The sequence below is a fragment of the Zosterops lateralis genome (assembly GCF_965231275.1).
Source record: "Zosterops lateralis genome assembly, chromosome: Z".
Taxonomy (NCBI): Eukaryota; Metazoa; Chordata; class Aves; order Passeriformes; family Zosteropidae; genus Zosterops; species Zosterops lateralis.
The window spans coordinates 16149131-16166096 of record NC_139800.1 but is presented as its reverse complement, the minus strand read 5'-3'; the positions used below and the strand labels follow the sequence as shown (position 1 = coordinate 16166096).

Below are 16966 nucleotides of genomic sequence, written 5' to 3'. Positions count from 1 at the left end.
GTTCTACTAATAAATTCTTTTTTGGTCTTTGTTTTTAGTGCTATTTTTTGCAAAATTCAAAGACTAATTAATTTTAATTCTCTTTCTAGCTGTTTCATCAGCAGTGCTGTGAAAGGATGAAAGGAGTTGCCCCCCTGCACCCGCCCCCCGCCCCCCCCCCCCCCCCCGCCTTTTATTTTCTATTTCACAAGTCTTAATGTACTTGTTTAGTGTCGTTTGTGTTATGTTGATTTTCTTCTCCATACACCATGTACATTGCAGGCGGTGGATTTGATGTGAGACTCCACCAGCTGGGCTGCACCTGACCTGTGTTGGCAGGGTTATGTAAGCTGACTGCTCAGGGCTCCGTGCAGCCTTCCTTCATCTCGCCGAGAGCTTATTCAGCCTGTCGGCAGATAACCCCTGGGGAGGTGGGAGGGTGAGTCTGTGCTGTGCCCTGACACCCGTGTCGCATCAAGTGCCTGTCAGTGGCCCTGCAGGACTCCCCGAGCTGCTGCTGCTGCTGCTGCCACGCCACCCGGGCAGGTGAGTGTGTGCCTGTGCTGGCCCAGCCCGGCCGGCCCTCTGCATGGCTCTCTGCGGGGCTGGCTGCAGCAATCCTGCAGGCAGGAAGGCTAGCTTGTTGGAGATCATGGAGAGATCTTTTAGGGGTGCACCGCAAAACAGGGCACACCAGTGTGTTTTTCCTCTATTTCTCATGTCTGGTATTGGCAAGAAGGAAGTTGGACTAAATAAACGTGGGAGGTTGCTTGGATCTATAGTTTTGTGCTGCAGTGATCTGTGCTGGATACTCCTCAGTCAGCAGATCTGCCAATGGGCTGGTCAGGTAAAAGCCTTGCGAGATCATGTTCCATCAGGTTCCAAGTAATTGGATTTGTCTTTAGGAGTCCATTCCAGAATGACCAAAAGATGACGGTTTCGGTCTTTCCGCTGAGATTAGGGGACACTTCAGTAAGCATCCACCGGTATTCTGCTTCAGTATGAAGGGCTCAGGCTTATTAAACTTTTAAAGAGGTTGTAGAGTTCCCTGTCCTTTGCTCTAAGTTTTAACTTTTAGAATTAAGTTGCAAGCTAGAGTTAGTGTGTTCCAGTGTAGAGGGGTAATTTTTGGCTGTGTTTTTCCTTTTTATACCAGAATTTCTTGGAGGTTTTTTTTTTGTTTGATAACAGCATGTAGAACAGGCATTTCATTGTGAGGAAAGAGTGAGTACAGTACAACTGTTTTGTTATCTCTTCCTTTTTCCTTTCTTGTTGCTGTGGCCAGTAAGTGAGGTTTTGCACAGAAGCCTTGAAAGTGTTTATGTTCTGTTTCAGCCCGGGTTGCTGCATATCTTAATGTTCCCTGTGTGTGAAAACAGTGCCATGTCTTAGGCTAAGAACAATAGAATCATTTATATTAGCAAAGACCCTTAAAGATGATCAAGTCCTATGTGTCATGGTTTGACAGTGCAATGAAGTGCTCCCTGTGCCCCTGCTCCAGCTTGGACTTACCCATAGTCTGCAGTGCCTTAGGGTTGTACCTGCTCCAAGTGGAGCCGTATCTATAAACCACAGTCTCCTCAGGGCTATACCTGCCGCAGCATAGATTTACTCAGGGACAGTCCTTTGAAGTGCACCTGCTCCAGTGTGGCCTGTGTGGGTCATAATCCCTCCATGGGTGTACCTGCTGTGGCACAGTCACAACCACAGCCACAGATGCTTTGAGAGGTACCTGCTCCCACTGTCTACAGGTCACAGTCCCTTCAGCTCAAGCTCATACTGTAGCTCCAGCCTGTCCAGTGCAGCAGCATAGCACTAGCAGTGATGCCCTGCTCACCTGCCAGCCCAGGCACTGTGTCTCTTATCAAAGCATTGGTGATAAGAATGATGTTCTTCAAGTCTGGTTTTCATCTAGCAGTAACTGAAAAACTGAATGCTGTGCCAGCTAACAGTAGTAATTCTGGGATATATGGAAATGGGTGGCATATAGGCCTGGGCAGAGAGAGCAAGTAGTTTCTGGAGGTTCTCCATGGTCAGTGCCCTGTTAGTGTTTCCTCCTACCTGAGCTGGGTCTGTGTCCAGCCTGTAACCATGCTGTATTTTGTATTTTGAATAGCTGGGCTTTGGGGGATTTTTAAACAATTCATATGAAGCTCAGGGGTGTATTTTATATAGTCATTCTGCTTTCTGGCATTCACAGAAATAAGACTAAGAGTACTTCTCATGTAAGTCAAAAAAATGTGCTCAGGACAAACCTTGAACAAATGTTGACTTCCTTTGGCCACAGCAGCCATGCACTCAATATTACTTGAGCATAAGCACAGAAGTTGAGCTATTACTTTCCCTGTGGTGTCTGTCTGCACAGCAGAACTTTTGTGTCACCTGTGGTCTGTGCTACAGGTCTTGCAGGACTGTTCTGCTGGGCTCTAATCTTTTGTAAAAGATAGGTGTTCTATACACAGGAGTATACTAGGTTGTTAGTATCTTCTTGCAACAACTGAACATTCAAAGCTGTGATTTTAAAAATTGGGTCAATATTTTTCTAGCAGATGAATTTTTTTAAAAAATCCCTGCTACTTTAAATTCAGTTTTGTTCCAGGGCTGGCATATGGTGCATATAATCTACTAAGCAGGAGACATGCTGTTCTTCAAGGGAGTTTTAAAAAAAATTGAACTAATCCACTACCCTAGGGAAATACCTTAAAAATCCTCATCTCCTCAGACTAGACAGCAGAGGGGCTGAAAAGATAACTTTAGTGAATGAGTTGCAATATCCAGTGACATCCTCTTTAAAACCACCTGGTATTCCGATAATCTGAGTGAGTGGGAGACCCTCCAGTGTAAGTTCCATCATATTCACTCTAATAGGAGCTGCAGCAGTTTAAGCACTCAAAGCTGAGTGGATTTTTGCCTCTCTGAAAGACCAGTTTCATGAAAGAGACCAATTTGCAAAACACAGTTCTTGGAGCACTGGTCTAGCTGCTTCTGTGCTTTCATGTGCTCCATTCAGAGCTTCTTAAAACCAGATTTCTTTTTATCTGTCTGTCAGGATGGGATTTTAGGAAACAAAGTCTTTGTACCCAGCGATATCTTTCCTGGTTTAATTTTTTTTTCCCGTCATTCTGAGCTTCCTTAGAGCTGTGATGCAGGGTTTAAGCTGAAGCCTGAGGGTACTTAGCACTTCTTAGAATAGGAGAATGTCAGTGTGAAAAACACGGTTAAATAACATTAGGCTGGTACAGGTCTTGAAGGATTGATACATTCGTTTACTTTGTCTTGTGTTGCTTTTTATAGTGGTTTGGTTTTGGTTTTCTTTTGCTTGCTTATTTTGTTTTTTGAAGTGATTATTTGGTCAGATAAATTCTTGTGAAGTTCTTCTGATCACCTGTCAGCCAGACTGGAGAAAAAAAAACCCAAACGATTTGTCCTTCATTGTGTTTGGATCACTCCTGATTTCCTTGGTTTTCTCTTCTCTCTTTGAACTATTTGCTTTTACAGTTAGTGCCCTTTTGTATGATATCAGGATAGATTTTGCTGGGTTTGATTACAGGAAGGAATGCAGGCCATAAATAGATGGTATATATACTGCTAACACCAGGAATACTGAAATAGCTCATCTCAAGACAGGGTAAACCCAGCTAGCTGGCCAAGTACCAGGAGGTTGCAGGGTTGACAGTTACATGCCAAGCCTGAAAGGGAGATTAATGGTCTGTGCTCCAAAACAGAGCATGTTGAGCCCCAGGAGAAATTCTGCAGGAGCAAATAAAGGAAGAGGCATGTGCTGGTTCCTCAATGCTGTTTCTCTGACTCCTCTGTCCCACAAGGTTCTGGTATTCCCATATGGCTTTTCTCTGTGATCCACAGGGACTGGGCTAGCTGCCTTCTGTGCCTTGATGGGCTGTATTCAGGAGGGGCTTGTCTACAGAAGTCTGTTTGAATCTTTCTTCTTACACAGTCAGCCTTTTCTGTACAGCCAGTTAACTGTAAGGGCACTGATGATTTTCGCAGAAAGTGGCAGTAGTTCTGTGTTTCTTCTTTTGCAGGAGCAGAATTGTCCATATTTGCCACTCTGGAGGTTACAACCATAAGTTTCAGCTATTCTTTAGTGGTGAGGATGTCACTGCCCAACAAAGGACGCTTGTTCTAAAAATAGTTTATAGTTTGTACATGGCATGCCTGACACTGCTCGTGGAGGTTTCCAGACTTTTCATATGGACAACCTGTGCTGCTGTTCTCAAGATCGAAGAGCAGAATGGGCCCAGAATTCTGTCTCTGAACTGCTATGGCACTATACAGCAGACAAGTGGCTTCCAAAAGCCCTGCTCTGCTAGAGTGTCATCCACCATTCAAACTGTGAAATACAGTCGAGTTTCATATAAAGAATTTTTTATTACCTAGATCACTTTTGTAATTGGGATGTGAAACAGGTTAAAGCAGAAAACCTGTGGGCCAGAATTCAGGCAATCCTGAAAGAAATCATCCTTTTCCTAAGTGGAGGAAAACAGAATGTAAGGTGTAGGGTTTGAATTTTTCAGTTTGTGTGAGGATAGGGTGTCCTTTCACATAGATTTTTTTCTTCCAAGGTATAAAGTACTAAAATTATGGGGAACATTTGGTGCTAAGAAAGAGTGGTTTGGTGGGAGAATAATGAAGAATTTTCTCATTTGTCGCTTGGTCTCTTCCCTAATATCAGGATTTGGCCATTAGCTGTATGTACACATACAGTATTTGTTAGGGGTTTCACTCAATTTAGATCCAGAGAATAATACAATTATGTATTATTTTAAGTTTCTGTCAACCATGAAAGTGGCCCTTTTCTTCAAACATGAGTAAGCCAAAAGGAGTAACAAAGATATTACGGAAGTAGTAAATTCTCCCTCTGTTCCAGTTACAATCTGCATCAGCCATTAAGTTTGCAGCACACACACTAAGAAGCATCCCTTGTTCAGAGAAGTGACAGCTGCAGCACGGTAAAGTGACTTGCAAAATTTCTTCAATGTGTCTCAAGGCAGGGAGCAGTGTCCCAGAGCATGGGTCAGTCACCTTGGCCTCTCTGAAGGAGTAGACAGACAAGTTGCTTCTCTGCCACTTCAGTTCCCATTTAATGAAACCATCACCAGCTGCCTTTTCTTTTCCCTTAGGTCATGCCTCTGGCCTCTCTTCCTCTTGCTCACGAAGACGATTGGAGGGGTTTAGAGGGCAGCTCCACCTGGCAAATGTCACATGCCTTCTGCTAGTGTGGCACCTTAGGTGACTGTCTACCTAAGCTTCAGGTAGTGAGTTAGTTACTGGTCTGATTCACTCCCCCTCAATGTGGTGCATCTGTGCTGGCAGTCGGGCGTGCTGCAGGCTGGGAGCAGGGGAGGTGAGCGCTGCCACTGCCTGCGCTGCCTCAGCTCTCCTGCCCAGCTCACCACCCCCAGGCGTGCAGCTGCATGATCAGCAATTGCTGATCAACTTCTGGCTTTCAAGGTTAAAAGAGAAAGGTAAAGAAGGAAAAAAAATGGTGTGCTGCTTTAAAGGTAAGTGGTGGCTTGTGTATTTAGGGTAAGTACTTCTATGTCTGTGCTGCCAGAGTTAAACTCTGGGTATGGGTCATGCTGTCATTCAGTGAAGCGTATGGCTGTTATATAAAGGTTTTAATTACTTTCTTCATCTATCTGCTCAGGGGCACCACACGTCTGGCAAAAATTTGAGAAGGCTCAAGGCGTTAAAGAAAGCTCATCTAAATAAAGGAGGGTTAACGTGACATTGCAGTTACTTAATCCTGTATTGTCCTGCCATGTGACTGCAGGGATACTGAGGCGCAGCATTTCTTTTGCCTGGTGCACAGACTGTGCTTTTCCTGTCATCTCCCAGAATCAGTGGCTTTGTTGAATACACCATGGGAAAGAAACAGAAGGACAGCGTGCTTTTTACAGCAAGGCTTCCACACACACTCACATTTACGAGGTACGGTGACAAGCTCACAGCCTGAGGAATGAATCAAAGGCAATCCCTACATTCAGCTTTTGGACTTTTACCAGAATCAAGGAGAACTACCCTCTTAAGGTCAGCTATTCAAAATTAGCTAGAAGTATCTGGATTTATTCGGAGCAGTTAATCAGCTTTCTGTTTGACCTTTATCTATCAAGTTAGTTCTCAAAGGATCAAGCTAAAATCTGAGTATTTGTGTCAAATATTTTACATGTGTCAAATGTTCTGCATAGACAGTGAGCACCTTGCCACTTTATTGCACAAAGTTTGCAGTTTTAATTACAAAGTCTCTTTTACCTTGCAGCTGAAGATTCTGACATACCAACTCTATTAGTGAGAAATGGATGTATACAGCTTCCAGTTTTATCTCTGATTCTGAACAGGACATGCAATATATAGATGTGCCAGATTTGTTTTAGAACAAATTTTCAAACTAGTCTTTGGACTTTCTGTAAGCTGCTTTTTTTTTTCCGCTGCATTTGTCACAGTGTCCATAATGTGCAAGATTGCATATTCATACAGAATTACTTCATTTAAACTTATCAGGACATCTTGTTAAATGGGGAAGTGATTACCCTGTAGACTATGACAACAGGATATGTGAATGAAGGAAGTCTTGGAAAATACCGCTGTTCCAGGTGGCATCACGAGGACAGCAGAGAAGATGATAGGCACCAGGAGTGCCATGAAGAAGATGAAGAGGGTAAACAGCACAAGCTAACCCCATTTGAGAAACTAATGCAGGATATGTCTCATAATGAAAAAGTGGTGAAAGAATTAACCCTGGGAAAGAGAATTGCCTTCTATCGAGTCAGAGGAGAAATAGGAAGTGGGAATTTCTCACAAGTGAGGCTTGGAATTCATTCCCTAACCAAAGGTAAGCACCATTACATGCTGAGTGATCTATATAAATGGCCTCCTGTGGGAAGAAAGATGCTGTATGATCCTTAAATACACATACAGAGTGTACATGTGTGTGTCTCTGTGTGTGTGTGTTTTTAATGTTTTTGAGTTAATCTATAGGCAGGGTCACACATAAATGCTCAGGGTTGGATTCGGCTTTAAAGAAACTAGAAACATTTTCTCTACATGGCAGCTATTACAGGAGGAGTTCATTGCTGCACTTCATGATGCTAACACATCTTATCTCGTGGCTCAAACACTCCACAATTTGAAGTGTGGTATTGTGCCTCCCCTCCTACAACCTGCCCTGTCTATCTGCCTTCTTCCCTGCCCCAGCTCCTGGCCTGCAGGGATACAAGTGATGAATGCCCAGGATAGTGGGCTAGGCATGCTCCTGCCTGCAGCCAGAGGTAGCAAGGCTTCCTTTGTTTCATCACAAATTTTACTAGTATAGACAAAATATTTTATTTGGTCATGATAATTTTGGTGAGAAATGCTCTGCCCACTTAACTGACTCATTTGCTGATGGTTCTTTACTGTAAAAAGCTGGGATGGGGCAATAGGTGTGGGAGGAACAGGTGCAGGGAAACCAGCTCTGGTATTGCCAAACTGGTGTTGAATTGTCAGTTATTTTTCTTGTTTTAATTATATAAAGCACCCTATCTGTTTCTTGCAGGAAGGACTAGAAGTGCTAGGTAACTGCAGTGGACATTTCAGTCATAGGTATAACTAAGAACTTATCATCAACTGACCTGTTTCTTCTTCTGCCTTTGTCTGACAACAATAGAAATTGTTGTTTTCCATCAGGGTGACTAGTTTCCTCTGTATCTTTGTACACTACTATCTTGCTTTTCTTCTAACAGTCTTTACTTTTCAGTTTCATTGACTCCCCTTCCCTTCATCATCTTACAGGTGAGAGAATGAGATATGCCCCCAAACTGTATTATCTATTGTTATTTTCAATAATCACCTCCTTCAGCCCAGATTTAAGAGGGGTGAAAGCTCACAATTATCCCTTGGGTGCAGCAGTTGTTGCACAGGGAATCTAGGTTTAGAACCAATGGTACTTAATTTTTCCACATTTAATCCTGCTAACACCCAAGGGTTGCTTTAACTGGGTGTTGAGTTTTTGGTTATGCTTGTTTCAGAAAAGCATCTCTGTTCTGCTTGGCCCACTATTTGTTTCCCCTTCTGTGATATTTCTTTTTCTTCCAGAGGTAACTGCTTTGTGCTTATTGTTGGAGGAAATGCTGTTCTGTTGTGGAAACACAAGAAATGCTAATGAAAGGCAGTTAGAAATTTGATCTGGATGAATCCTTTGCTGAAGCCTTTACATAGGGAACAGGTTGCGTTAGTATCTGAATAGAACTGATTGAAAAATTCTGAACTTCAGTGAATACAGTAAGCTCAGACAAACTAAAAACCAAAACTGTACTTTTCTGGAACAGGTTATTTTTCAACAGAAATCTCTCTAATTCTTTTTCTTTTGTTTGTTTGTAACATTTTGGTTAGGATGTTCACTGGAAAGGAAGTTGATTTATTGATAGATACTAAGTTTGTAACTGTCATTAGGAAAGAAGAATGAAATATAAACATTTTCTGGCTCATCTCTGTCTGTCAGCTTATCTGTGCTAATAAAATACAGTACATGGACGGGAGAACAGGAGCATGCAGATAGGCATTCATATCTTCACACTCACCACCACCAAAGAGAATTCTGTTTTTTGCAGTAGATACACATGGTTGTGTTGACAATGAAATTATGTTCCTGTGCAGCGTTAATGAGTGCAAGTCTTTTTTTAATCTGATGATAGAAATACAAGGCTTCATCTACATCATATGTAGAAATACAATGCTGTTCTGGTCTCTGTGGTGTGTGTGTCAGAGGGCTATTCAGCTCTTCAGTTAATATGGTCTCTCTCCTGTATCATCCTGTACCAAAAGAGGAAACAATTTTGATTTTTACTAAGATGAGTCTTTGTAAAAATTACATTTATGTGCTTTTCTGTTGCCCTTGTGATCTGTTGCAGCGGAACACATGATCTCTAGAGAGAGAGAGAGAGAGAGAGAGGGAGAGAGGGAGAGAGAGAGGAAAAAGCTTCAGGATCATACTGGAAGATGAATCCTGTTTCGCTCACAAGGGCTGTCTTGGTTGTTTAGAAAACACAGAAAAAACCATTGCTGCTGTGATGTGGATGCCATGTCCCATGGCTTGGACAGGTGCACTCTTCACTGGATAAAAAGCTGGCTGGCTGGACCCAGGGAGTGGTGCTGGATGGATTGTATCCATCTGGGGCTAGTCACTAGCGGAGTTCCACAGGGCTCAGTATTGGGGCCAGCCCTGATTAATGTCAGTCAGTTTGCAGGTGACAGCACATTAGATGGGAGTGTTGATCTCTGGAGGGCAGGAAGGCTCTGCAGAGGGATCTGGACAGGCTGGATCATGGGCTGAGGCCAGTGGTGGGAGGTAACAAGGCCAAGTGCCAGGTCCTGCCCTTGGGTCACAACAGCCCCAGGCAGGGCCACAGGCTGGGACAGAGTGGCTGGAAAGGACCTGGGGCTGCTGGTGACAGTGACTGAACATGAGGCAGGGTGTGCCCAGGGGGCCAAGAAGGCCAAGGGCATCCTGGCCTGGATCAGCAATGGTGTGGGCAGCAGGAGCAGGGCAGGGATTGTCCCCCTGTGCTGGGCACTGCTGAGGCTGCACCTCAAATCCTGTGTTTCATTTATTTTGGACTTTTTACTACAAGAGAGACATTGAGGTTCTGGAGTAAGTCCAGAGATGGGCAATGAAGCTGGGAAAGGGTCTATGACACAAGTCTATAACTGTGAGGAGCAGCTGAGGGAGCTGGGGGTGTTTAACTTGCAGAAAAGGAGGCACAAGGGAGACCTCATCACTCCTTGCTCCCTCCTGACAGGAGAGTGTAGCCAGGTGAGGGTAGGTCACTTCTCCCAGGTAGCAAGGGACAGAATAAGAGGAAATCGCCTCAAATTGTGCCAGGAAAGGTTGAGGTTTAGGTTGGACATTAGGAAAAATTGCTATACTACAGGTGTGGTCAGGCCTTGAAATGGGCTCCACTGTGAACTGGTGAAGTCACCATCCCTGGAAATACTTAAAAGATGTGTAGATGCCATTTAGGGACAATGTTTAGTGGTGGGCTTGAAAGGTTGGACTTCATGATCTAAGAGGTCTTTTTTGATTTATGTTTCTATACGTGTTCTGTTATTCAGGGGCTTTGCCCACTATATTAACCTGAATTTTGGCAGAGTTTTCTCCAGAAATTCATGGAGTTTTCTTGCTAAGGACTGTTAAGTTCCTAAGCCCTATATAACTTATTTTACATGCTTTCCAGCTGACAAAGAAAGTGTGAGAGCACCACTGAATGGAAGCAATTAAGAGCATTCAAAATTTATAAGTAGTAAGAAGTCTGTCTAATGTGACATGAATTGAAAAAGCAGGAACGTCCAGACATCCAGTTTCCTTTTTTTTTTCAACAATTTTAACTTGGTTCTTTTTGTATTTTTTTTTCCTTCTGCCATCACCATATACACCATTTCTTCTTGAAATTAATTCTCAACATTTTCCTAGTTTCTCCTACTGGGATTTCACCTAGCACTTTTCAAACCTCATATACTGAATATAGTCAATCAAAATCTCTTTCAACTATTTTTGTAATTATTTTGGTAAACAAGCTGCCAGCTAAAAAAGTCTTTCTGTTCAGCACAGCTGCTAAGCAAGAGTAATAGAGGATTTGTAAACCAAACATTGTTTGGAAGCAGAAAGGAAGAGTTTCGAAAAGAAAAGAAAGGTGTCAGATTTTCTGCACTCAGGGTGGGCTGGGTTTCTTTGCATGTCATGCATTTGCAACTGCAATGATGTGGATTTAAAAGAACTTGGTCCCGATTTATGGTGGTGTTTTAGGAGGAGCAGGCTTTTCAGTTCTAAACCATTTTTCCCCCTCCTCTTTCCTTTTAAAATTTTGCAGAGAAACTGACCAGGAGGAAGAGTAAAGCAAAATGAAAGGGGGAAAAAAAATAGCAAATAGCCTAGAAGATTTTATTTTAAAGCCAAAATGTCCCCAACTTCTATAGATCAAGATGTAATGATGAAATTACATGGTTATGATTGTAAGAGTTGTAAGAATTTAGTTGTAGAAGTATAACCTACTCCAAGCTTATTTCCTTATTTACTGCAAACTGCTCTTTCCTCTTGGTTTAGGAGATCAGTGTGCTATGAGCATCACAAGGGTATTCCACTAGGTCAGAGGTCAGAGTGCTGCCAGCCTCCCTGTTCACCCTGGTCCTCCTGGTTCACCCACCTCCCCACCACACAGGAGTTACCTGCTTCCCCCAGGGCTCTCCCTCAGGTCAGAGGGAAGCAGTGTGGCCAGCACAACTGCCCTGTACTCAGCACAGACTCCTGAAAACAGGCATGTCAAGGGATAATTCAGCACCTTCCACCACAAGTATCACATGTGCTTCAAGCTGCACATGACATCTGCTGCACTTCAGTAGGGTGATCAGTTGATATATGTATCATACTAGAAAAATGTAAATATACCAAACATGGAGTTTTCTTGATCTGTACGGACACATGCATATGTATCCTTAACATTCCTTTATGTATGTTGAAATACTAAACTTGAGTTAAAACTTGATAACATTCAGTAAAAACTTGAATGCTTTTATATCTGAATGTGTGTAAAAATGTAATAGCCTTCTCACACTTTTCTTACAGCAACAAGTGAAAAATACCTCTTTTTTCTAATTTATTCCCTTTTACTAGAAATTAAGGTGAAGTTTTTTCTGAAATATTTATTAAAAGTGATTAATTATTAATAAATCTGTGATTGTTTGACTAAGATAGTCTTGAGGGAAAAAAAAAATCCCCAAACCAAGAATCCCTTCTTCCTAGGAACAAATAGTCGTTTCTATTGCTGTGATCCATTTTAATTTTGCTGTCCTGACAAGTTATACAAAGCCACCGTAAACCTGTTTTCATCAGACTAATCCTTCAAATACCAGCTGTATTCAGAAGAATAAAGACAAAAGCTGTAACCTACAGACTAATACAGGAACATAAGGGCAACTGGGATTGACCTATTCATACTGCTCTGACCTACCCTGATGATGTGTTGCAGCTGCAGAGATATATATGTGTGTTTTGTGGCCTTTGGCTTCACTATGTAGGCTTCCAGAAACACATAGGACTTAACAGCAGCTTTGCATTACCAGAACAGCATATGCCAGCTAAATTTGCTGTCTTACAGGATCCCTGTGACTTACTCTATTTCACTGCTCAGAATAAAATAGCCAAAGCTTCTAAATTCCCCATGAGTTTGTCTGTCTGGTCAGAAACAAAGCAGACAAATTTCTCACCTCCATTAGTCTCCAAGTACCTGGCTCATCTAAGGAGCTCTGGGCTAACAACAAAAGCACAGACTTTCTCTACCAGCAGTGGACACCAAAAGCAGGTGCTGTACCTTCAGACACATATTCAGTGTGTCACAGCAAAGCACACCAAAGCAGGAGGTGATTTGATCAGCCCTTGGAATACTCCACCAGCCTTCAGTTACCCCAGCACTGAGTAGGATGTCACAGACAGAAAGGGGCAGGGGGTTGTGTGAAACATTGCAGGACTTAGTAGGCCCCTGCAGCTTAATTTATACTGATGAGGTGAGTTCTACAACCAAGCACTGTAATATGTAAATAGTATTACCTTTTGTACATATTGCACTAACAACATGGAAGAAATGTCTTTATTCTCAGAGAAAGTTGCAATTAAGATTTTGGACAAGACAAAGCTAGACCGGAAGACCCAACGTTTGCTGTCTCGTGAGATATCCAGCATGGAAAAGCTGCACCACCCAAATATCATCAGGCTGTATGAAGTGGTGGAGACACTCTCAAAACTGCATTTGGTGATGGAGTATGCAGGTGGTGGGGAGCTCTTCACGAAAATCAGTACAGAAGGAAAGCTGCTAGAAACTGAGTGCAAAATAATCTTCTCACAGATTGTGTCTGCTGTGAAGCACATGGTAAGTTGGTCTTACACAGGCATGCTGCCTCTCACTACTCTTAGCACATTTTGTATTTCTTTTGACTTTCAACAGTAGATTTACTGTTACCCAAAATTTCAGGCCCACATTTCTGAAAAGCAGAACAGCTATAGAAGAGCTGTGTTAAAGATATCTAAGGGTTTTCACATCAGCCTCAAGTTACTGCCTCTCTTTTGGCAGCTTTTGCGAGGAGACTGAACTGGGATTGCCTGGTAGGTGGAATCACCCTTTTAGCATCAGTGTTCTGTTTGCTTTAATGTGCTGTGGGGCACCAGTGAACAAAGCTTCATTTCTTCCCTCCCTGTTTCAAAACATAGGATCAGTCACTCTCCCGCTTCCAGAGAGGCTGGTTAGGTGTTGCAAACATCCGGCTTGCCTATTAATGAATGTGGGAGTCTCTCACTTAAAGACAGTCAGTTCCTGGTCCTCACTTCGATGCAAATCTTGAGATTAACACTCAACAAGTCACTTCTTGTCTAGTCTTCAGTATATGTACTTAGGACAATGCTGTTTGTCTAGAGCCCAAAGCATCTTGTCAAGGCAGAAAAGGAGCAAATAACTATTTCAGTACATCTTCTCTAAACCTTGCAGAGTAAGAAAACCTTGCAGCTACCTAAAAAAAAAAAAAAAAAAAAGCAAAAAAACCCACCAAAAACAACCAAACAAAAACAAACAAACCCCCAAACCACCAAAAACCAAAAACAACAACAACAACAAAACAACAACAAACAAAACAAAAACAAAACAACAACAACAACAAAACCATGGAGAACTGTTTTACAAGTCTGAGAAGCAGCATTTGTTAAAATTGGCTCAGGGTGCCCTCCGGTGGCTCCTGTCCTCCTTGCCACATATTAGCTTCTGGCGAAGTCAGAAACAAGGGTATTCCCAGGTCAGACGTCTAGAGATGGCACACTATTCGTGGCTTACATAAACAGCATGCATTTCTTATATGCTTTGATGAAATGATTGTATGTGCTTTAAGTAGTGGATTAGCTTCAACGTTTTATCCACAGACCAGACACCCTGCAGCTACAGGAACTGAATTTACATTTCAAAATTACACCATATCTATTTCTTAGAAATACACATAGACTATCAAGCTGGCCAGCCTCTTCATTTGTACACGGAGACTTCTGCACATTTCACTTCTGGTATGCCATCACATAAAACCCATCTCCCTGCTGCCAGTCCACAAGGACAGAGGATCCCTGGCTGTTACTGATGAGAGATGAAATAGGATGCCAAAGGGCTTCTTTATAGCCTCCAGCTACTGTACAATGTTACTCCAAAGGATAAGGTGGAGAGTGCTCATTCATTCCTTCTAGTTATTCCAAAGATGAAGCTAAACTCTTACTTAATCAAGACAGGTATGTCATGACTAAGCAGACCAAATACAGTTTTGAGTCCTTAGCTACTACTGGCATTTCCAAGGGAAAAAAAATAGAAGGAATGGTGTATGTATTATAGATTTCTAAAACTAGACCACCACTAAACTTGGTAGTCCTGCAACATGTAGTACTGTAAAGCCCAATTCTGTGGTCCTTTTCTCCTGCCACCAGCAATTCCTCATAAGACATTAGATCATAGAATGTAAATGTAGCAAATTTCTTATTTTATCTGTGATATTGTTAAACTGGTGAACTAAATGTTTAAACCTGTAAGTTACAGAGTAACTGCAAAAACAAGTGCTGCAAACCCTAAAGAAATACAAATTTTTGCACATGAATGTGCATAGTGTTGTAGGATTAGCCATGCTGCCCTCACCCTCACATATTCATTTACTTCATTAAAATAGTTGTATTAGTTAACAAGTTGAGAGTGCTGTGCTTTAAAAGTCCCAGCATCCTTCTCTCCCTACTCAATTGTTTTTGTATCTTTGGAGAATTCAGTTAGATTTGTTTAATATTTTTGCAATTGCAATACTAGTTTCTGAATTTGCCCCAGATAACTCCATTTCTCCTTCAGGGTAATTAACCAGTTAGAGGTTTCCACTGGGACCTTTCCTGGGAACAAACCAATGCCAACTTTTCCTCTTCTTCCACAGCATGACAATAATATCATTCATCGGGACCTGAAAGCAGAAAATGTCTTCTACACCAGTAACACCTGTGTTAAGGTGGGAGACTTTGGATTCAGCACAATAAGTAAAAGAGATGAAACTTTAAAAACTTTCTGTGGCTCTCCTCCTTACGCTGCTCCTGAACTCTTCCGAGATGAAAACTATATCGGCATCTACGTAGACATCTGGGCACTGGGAATCCTCTTGTACTTCATGATGACAGGCAGCATGCCATTCCGGGCAGATACAGTAGGCAAACTGAAAAAGTGCATTCTTGAAGGGACATACACTCTGCCTCCCTGCCTCTCAGAAAATTGCCAGAAACTGATAAAAGGAGTCCTTCAGCCAGTACCAACCAAGCGATACTCTGTCAAACTGATTATGAACAGTGAATGGATGCAAGGAATACAGTTCCCCAAACCTTTACAGACATTTAAACTGGATCCTAAGTATTTATCAGACATCAGTACACTCAAAGAAGAAGAAATTGAAGTGAAAAATATTCTGGAAGACCTGGGAATCACAGAACAGCACATTCAGAACAACCGGGGAAGAGACGCACGCAGCTCCATAACGGGGGTCTACAGAATTGTGTTGCACAGAGTACAGAAGAAAAGGGCACTTGAATCTGTTCCTATCATGTCCCAGCCAGATCCAAAAGAAGAAGACTTGAGGAATGGAATCACTTCTTACAATGGCATTAAGCACACATCCAAGCTGTGTTCTATTTTATAAAATTGCACTGCAGGCTTTATGCTCAGCACATTTAACAAAGGGGATTTATTCACTTATCCTTAAGCTGTAGTGTTACCTTTTTTTGTAATTTTTGAATAAACCAAAAATGCCTCATTTTCTTTGCATTTCTCAATTGACAGTGAAGCACTCAGTAACAGCTCTCGTGCATTTGCTTGACTCTTTCTCCAGACACTTGGTATAGCCAGTGCAAGAACCCAGTAATGGAAAATATCATGAGTGGAGGGGGTCTTTTAATAAACACCATGTACTGCACTTAACCCATTTGAGAGATTCTCTGCACAGGCATATAACAGCTAACTTCTGAAAAGGTGTACCTAAGCTCAACACAACTTTACCACTGCAAACCGGGACAGTTTTTCCAGAGAAATAAATTTAAGCAGAGACCAGACCATAACCTAAACAATTGCAAGTTCTGCTTTTGAACTTTATCAAATTTAACAAGTTAATTTTTGAAAAGCATTTTATTTTCTTTCCAGAAACATCAAAGCTGTTGTTGGCTGCAGTTTCCAGCCTGCCATGATTCCAGAAGACCAGTCAGGATGCATTCAGTACTTTAACCCTGCAGGTGTGGGTGCCTGAGTGGTTGGGCTACCATCAGTTACCCTTCTGACGCCTTCCACTGCTTGCACAATTCTGCCAGCCTGGAACTGCTTGGACTCCAGCTGCACTCCAATAAAAAAAGATTTAAACATACTCCAAAACCCATGCAGTTTTAAGTTCTTGCCTTAGCCATTGTTACCTGTAGCTGAATGCAAACAGCAGCAAAATCTGCTTGTATTCAGAGGCTTGTCCTCACTCCTACCATCCTGCTTTGGCAACCAAAGCTGGCACAAAGCTGATTTTGACATTTGATCACTGCAAGTTAAAATCTGCACAGTTGTTCTGAGCATCACCAAAATGCAGATGCTCCAATTTTCAGCTTTAATTGCTTATTCTATGCTTAGATCTTCAACAGCATCAGTTCCAGTGCAAAGGACAAGTGTGGCAGCTGTTCTCTGAACAGGGACAGCTGACATCCTAAGCTCAGAGGTAGAACCTATGAGTTTAGTTAAGGTAAGATACCCAGAGCAAGGTGTACACAGTTACAGCTGGTGCTTTCACATTTAAAGGCAGGATGCCTTGTCTGTTATGACACCAGTGAGACTATAATTACACTTTAGAGAGAGTAATTCATATAAATGGGAATGGAATGGCTCTGAAAAGCCACATATGGGAAACTGGACTCAGTGAG

The 16966-nt window shown here is 42.2% G+C and overlaps 1 protein-coding gene across 2 annotated transcripts; it reads left to right on the top strand.

The window, feature by feature from the left end:
- Positions 1-440: 440 nt before the first annotated feature.
- NIM1K (NIM1 serine/threonine protein kinase) lies at positions 441-15753 on the top strand. Of its 2 annotated transcripts, XM_083884074.1 has the most exons (5): positions 441-525; positions 5648-5931; positions 6260-6832; positions 12628-12896; positions 14965-15753. In XM_083884074.1, exons 3-5 carry the CDS (start codon positions 6541-6543, stop codon positions 15712-15714), a joined length of 1311 nt encoding a protein of 436 aa, XP_083740200.1. In that variant the 5' UTR covers positions 441-525; positions 5648-5931; positions 6260-6540; the 3' UTR covers positions 15715-15753. The 2 variants fall into 2 exon arrangements, with proteins under 2 accessions (XP_083740200.1, XP_083740201.1); XM_083884075.1 differs by lacking the exon at positions 441-525 and having other exon boundaries at positions 5488-6030; positions 6594-6832.
- The last annotated feature ends 1213 nt before the right edge of the window (positions 15754-16966 follow it).

Coding starts and splice junctions, on each gene's coding strand:
- NIM1K (XM_083884075.1), top strand. CDS start 5,960: ATGAATCAAAGGCAATCCCTACATTCAGCTTTTGGACTTTTACCAGAA. Junction 6,833..12,627: donor AATTCATTCCCTAACCAAAG/GTAAGCACCATT, acceptor CTTTATTCTCAG/AGAAAGTTGCAATTAAGATT. Junction 12,897..14,964: donor TGTCTGCTGTGAAGCACATG/GTAAGTTGGTCT, acceptor CTTCTTCCACAG/CATGACAATAATATCATTCA.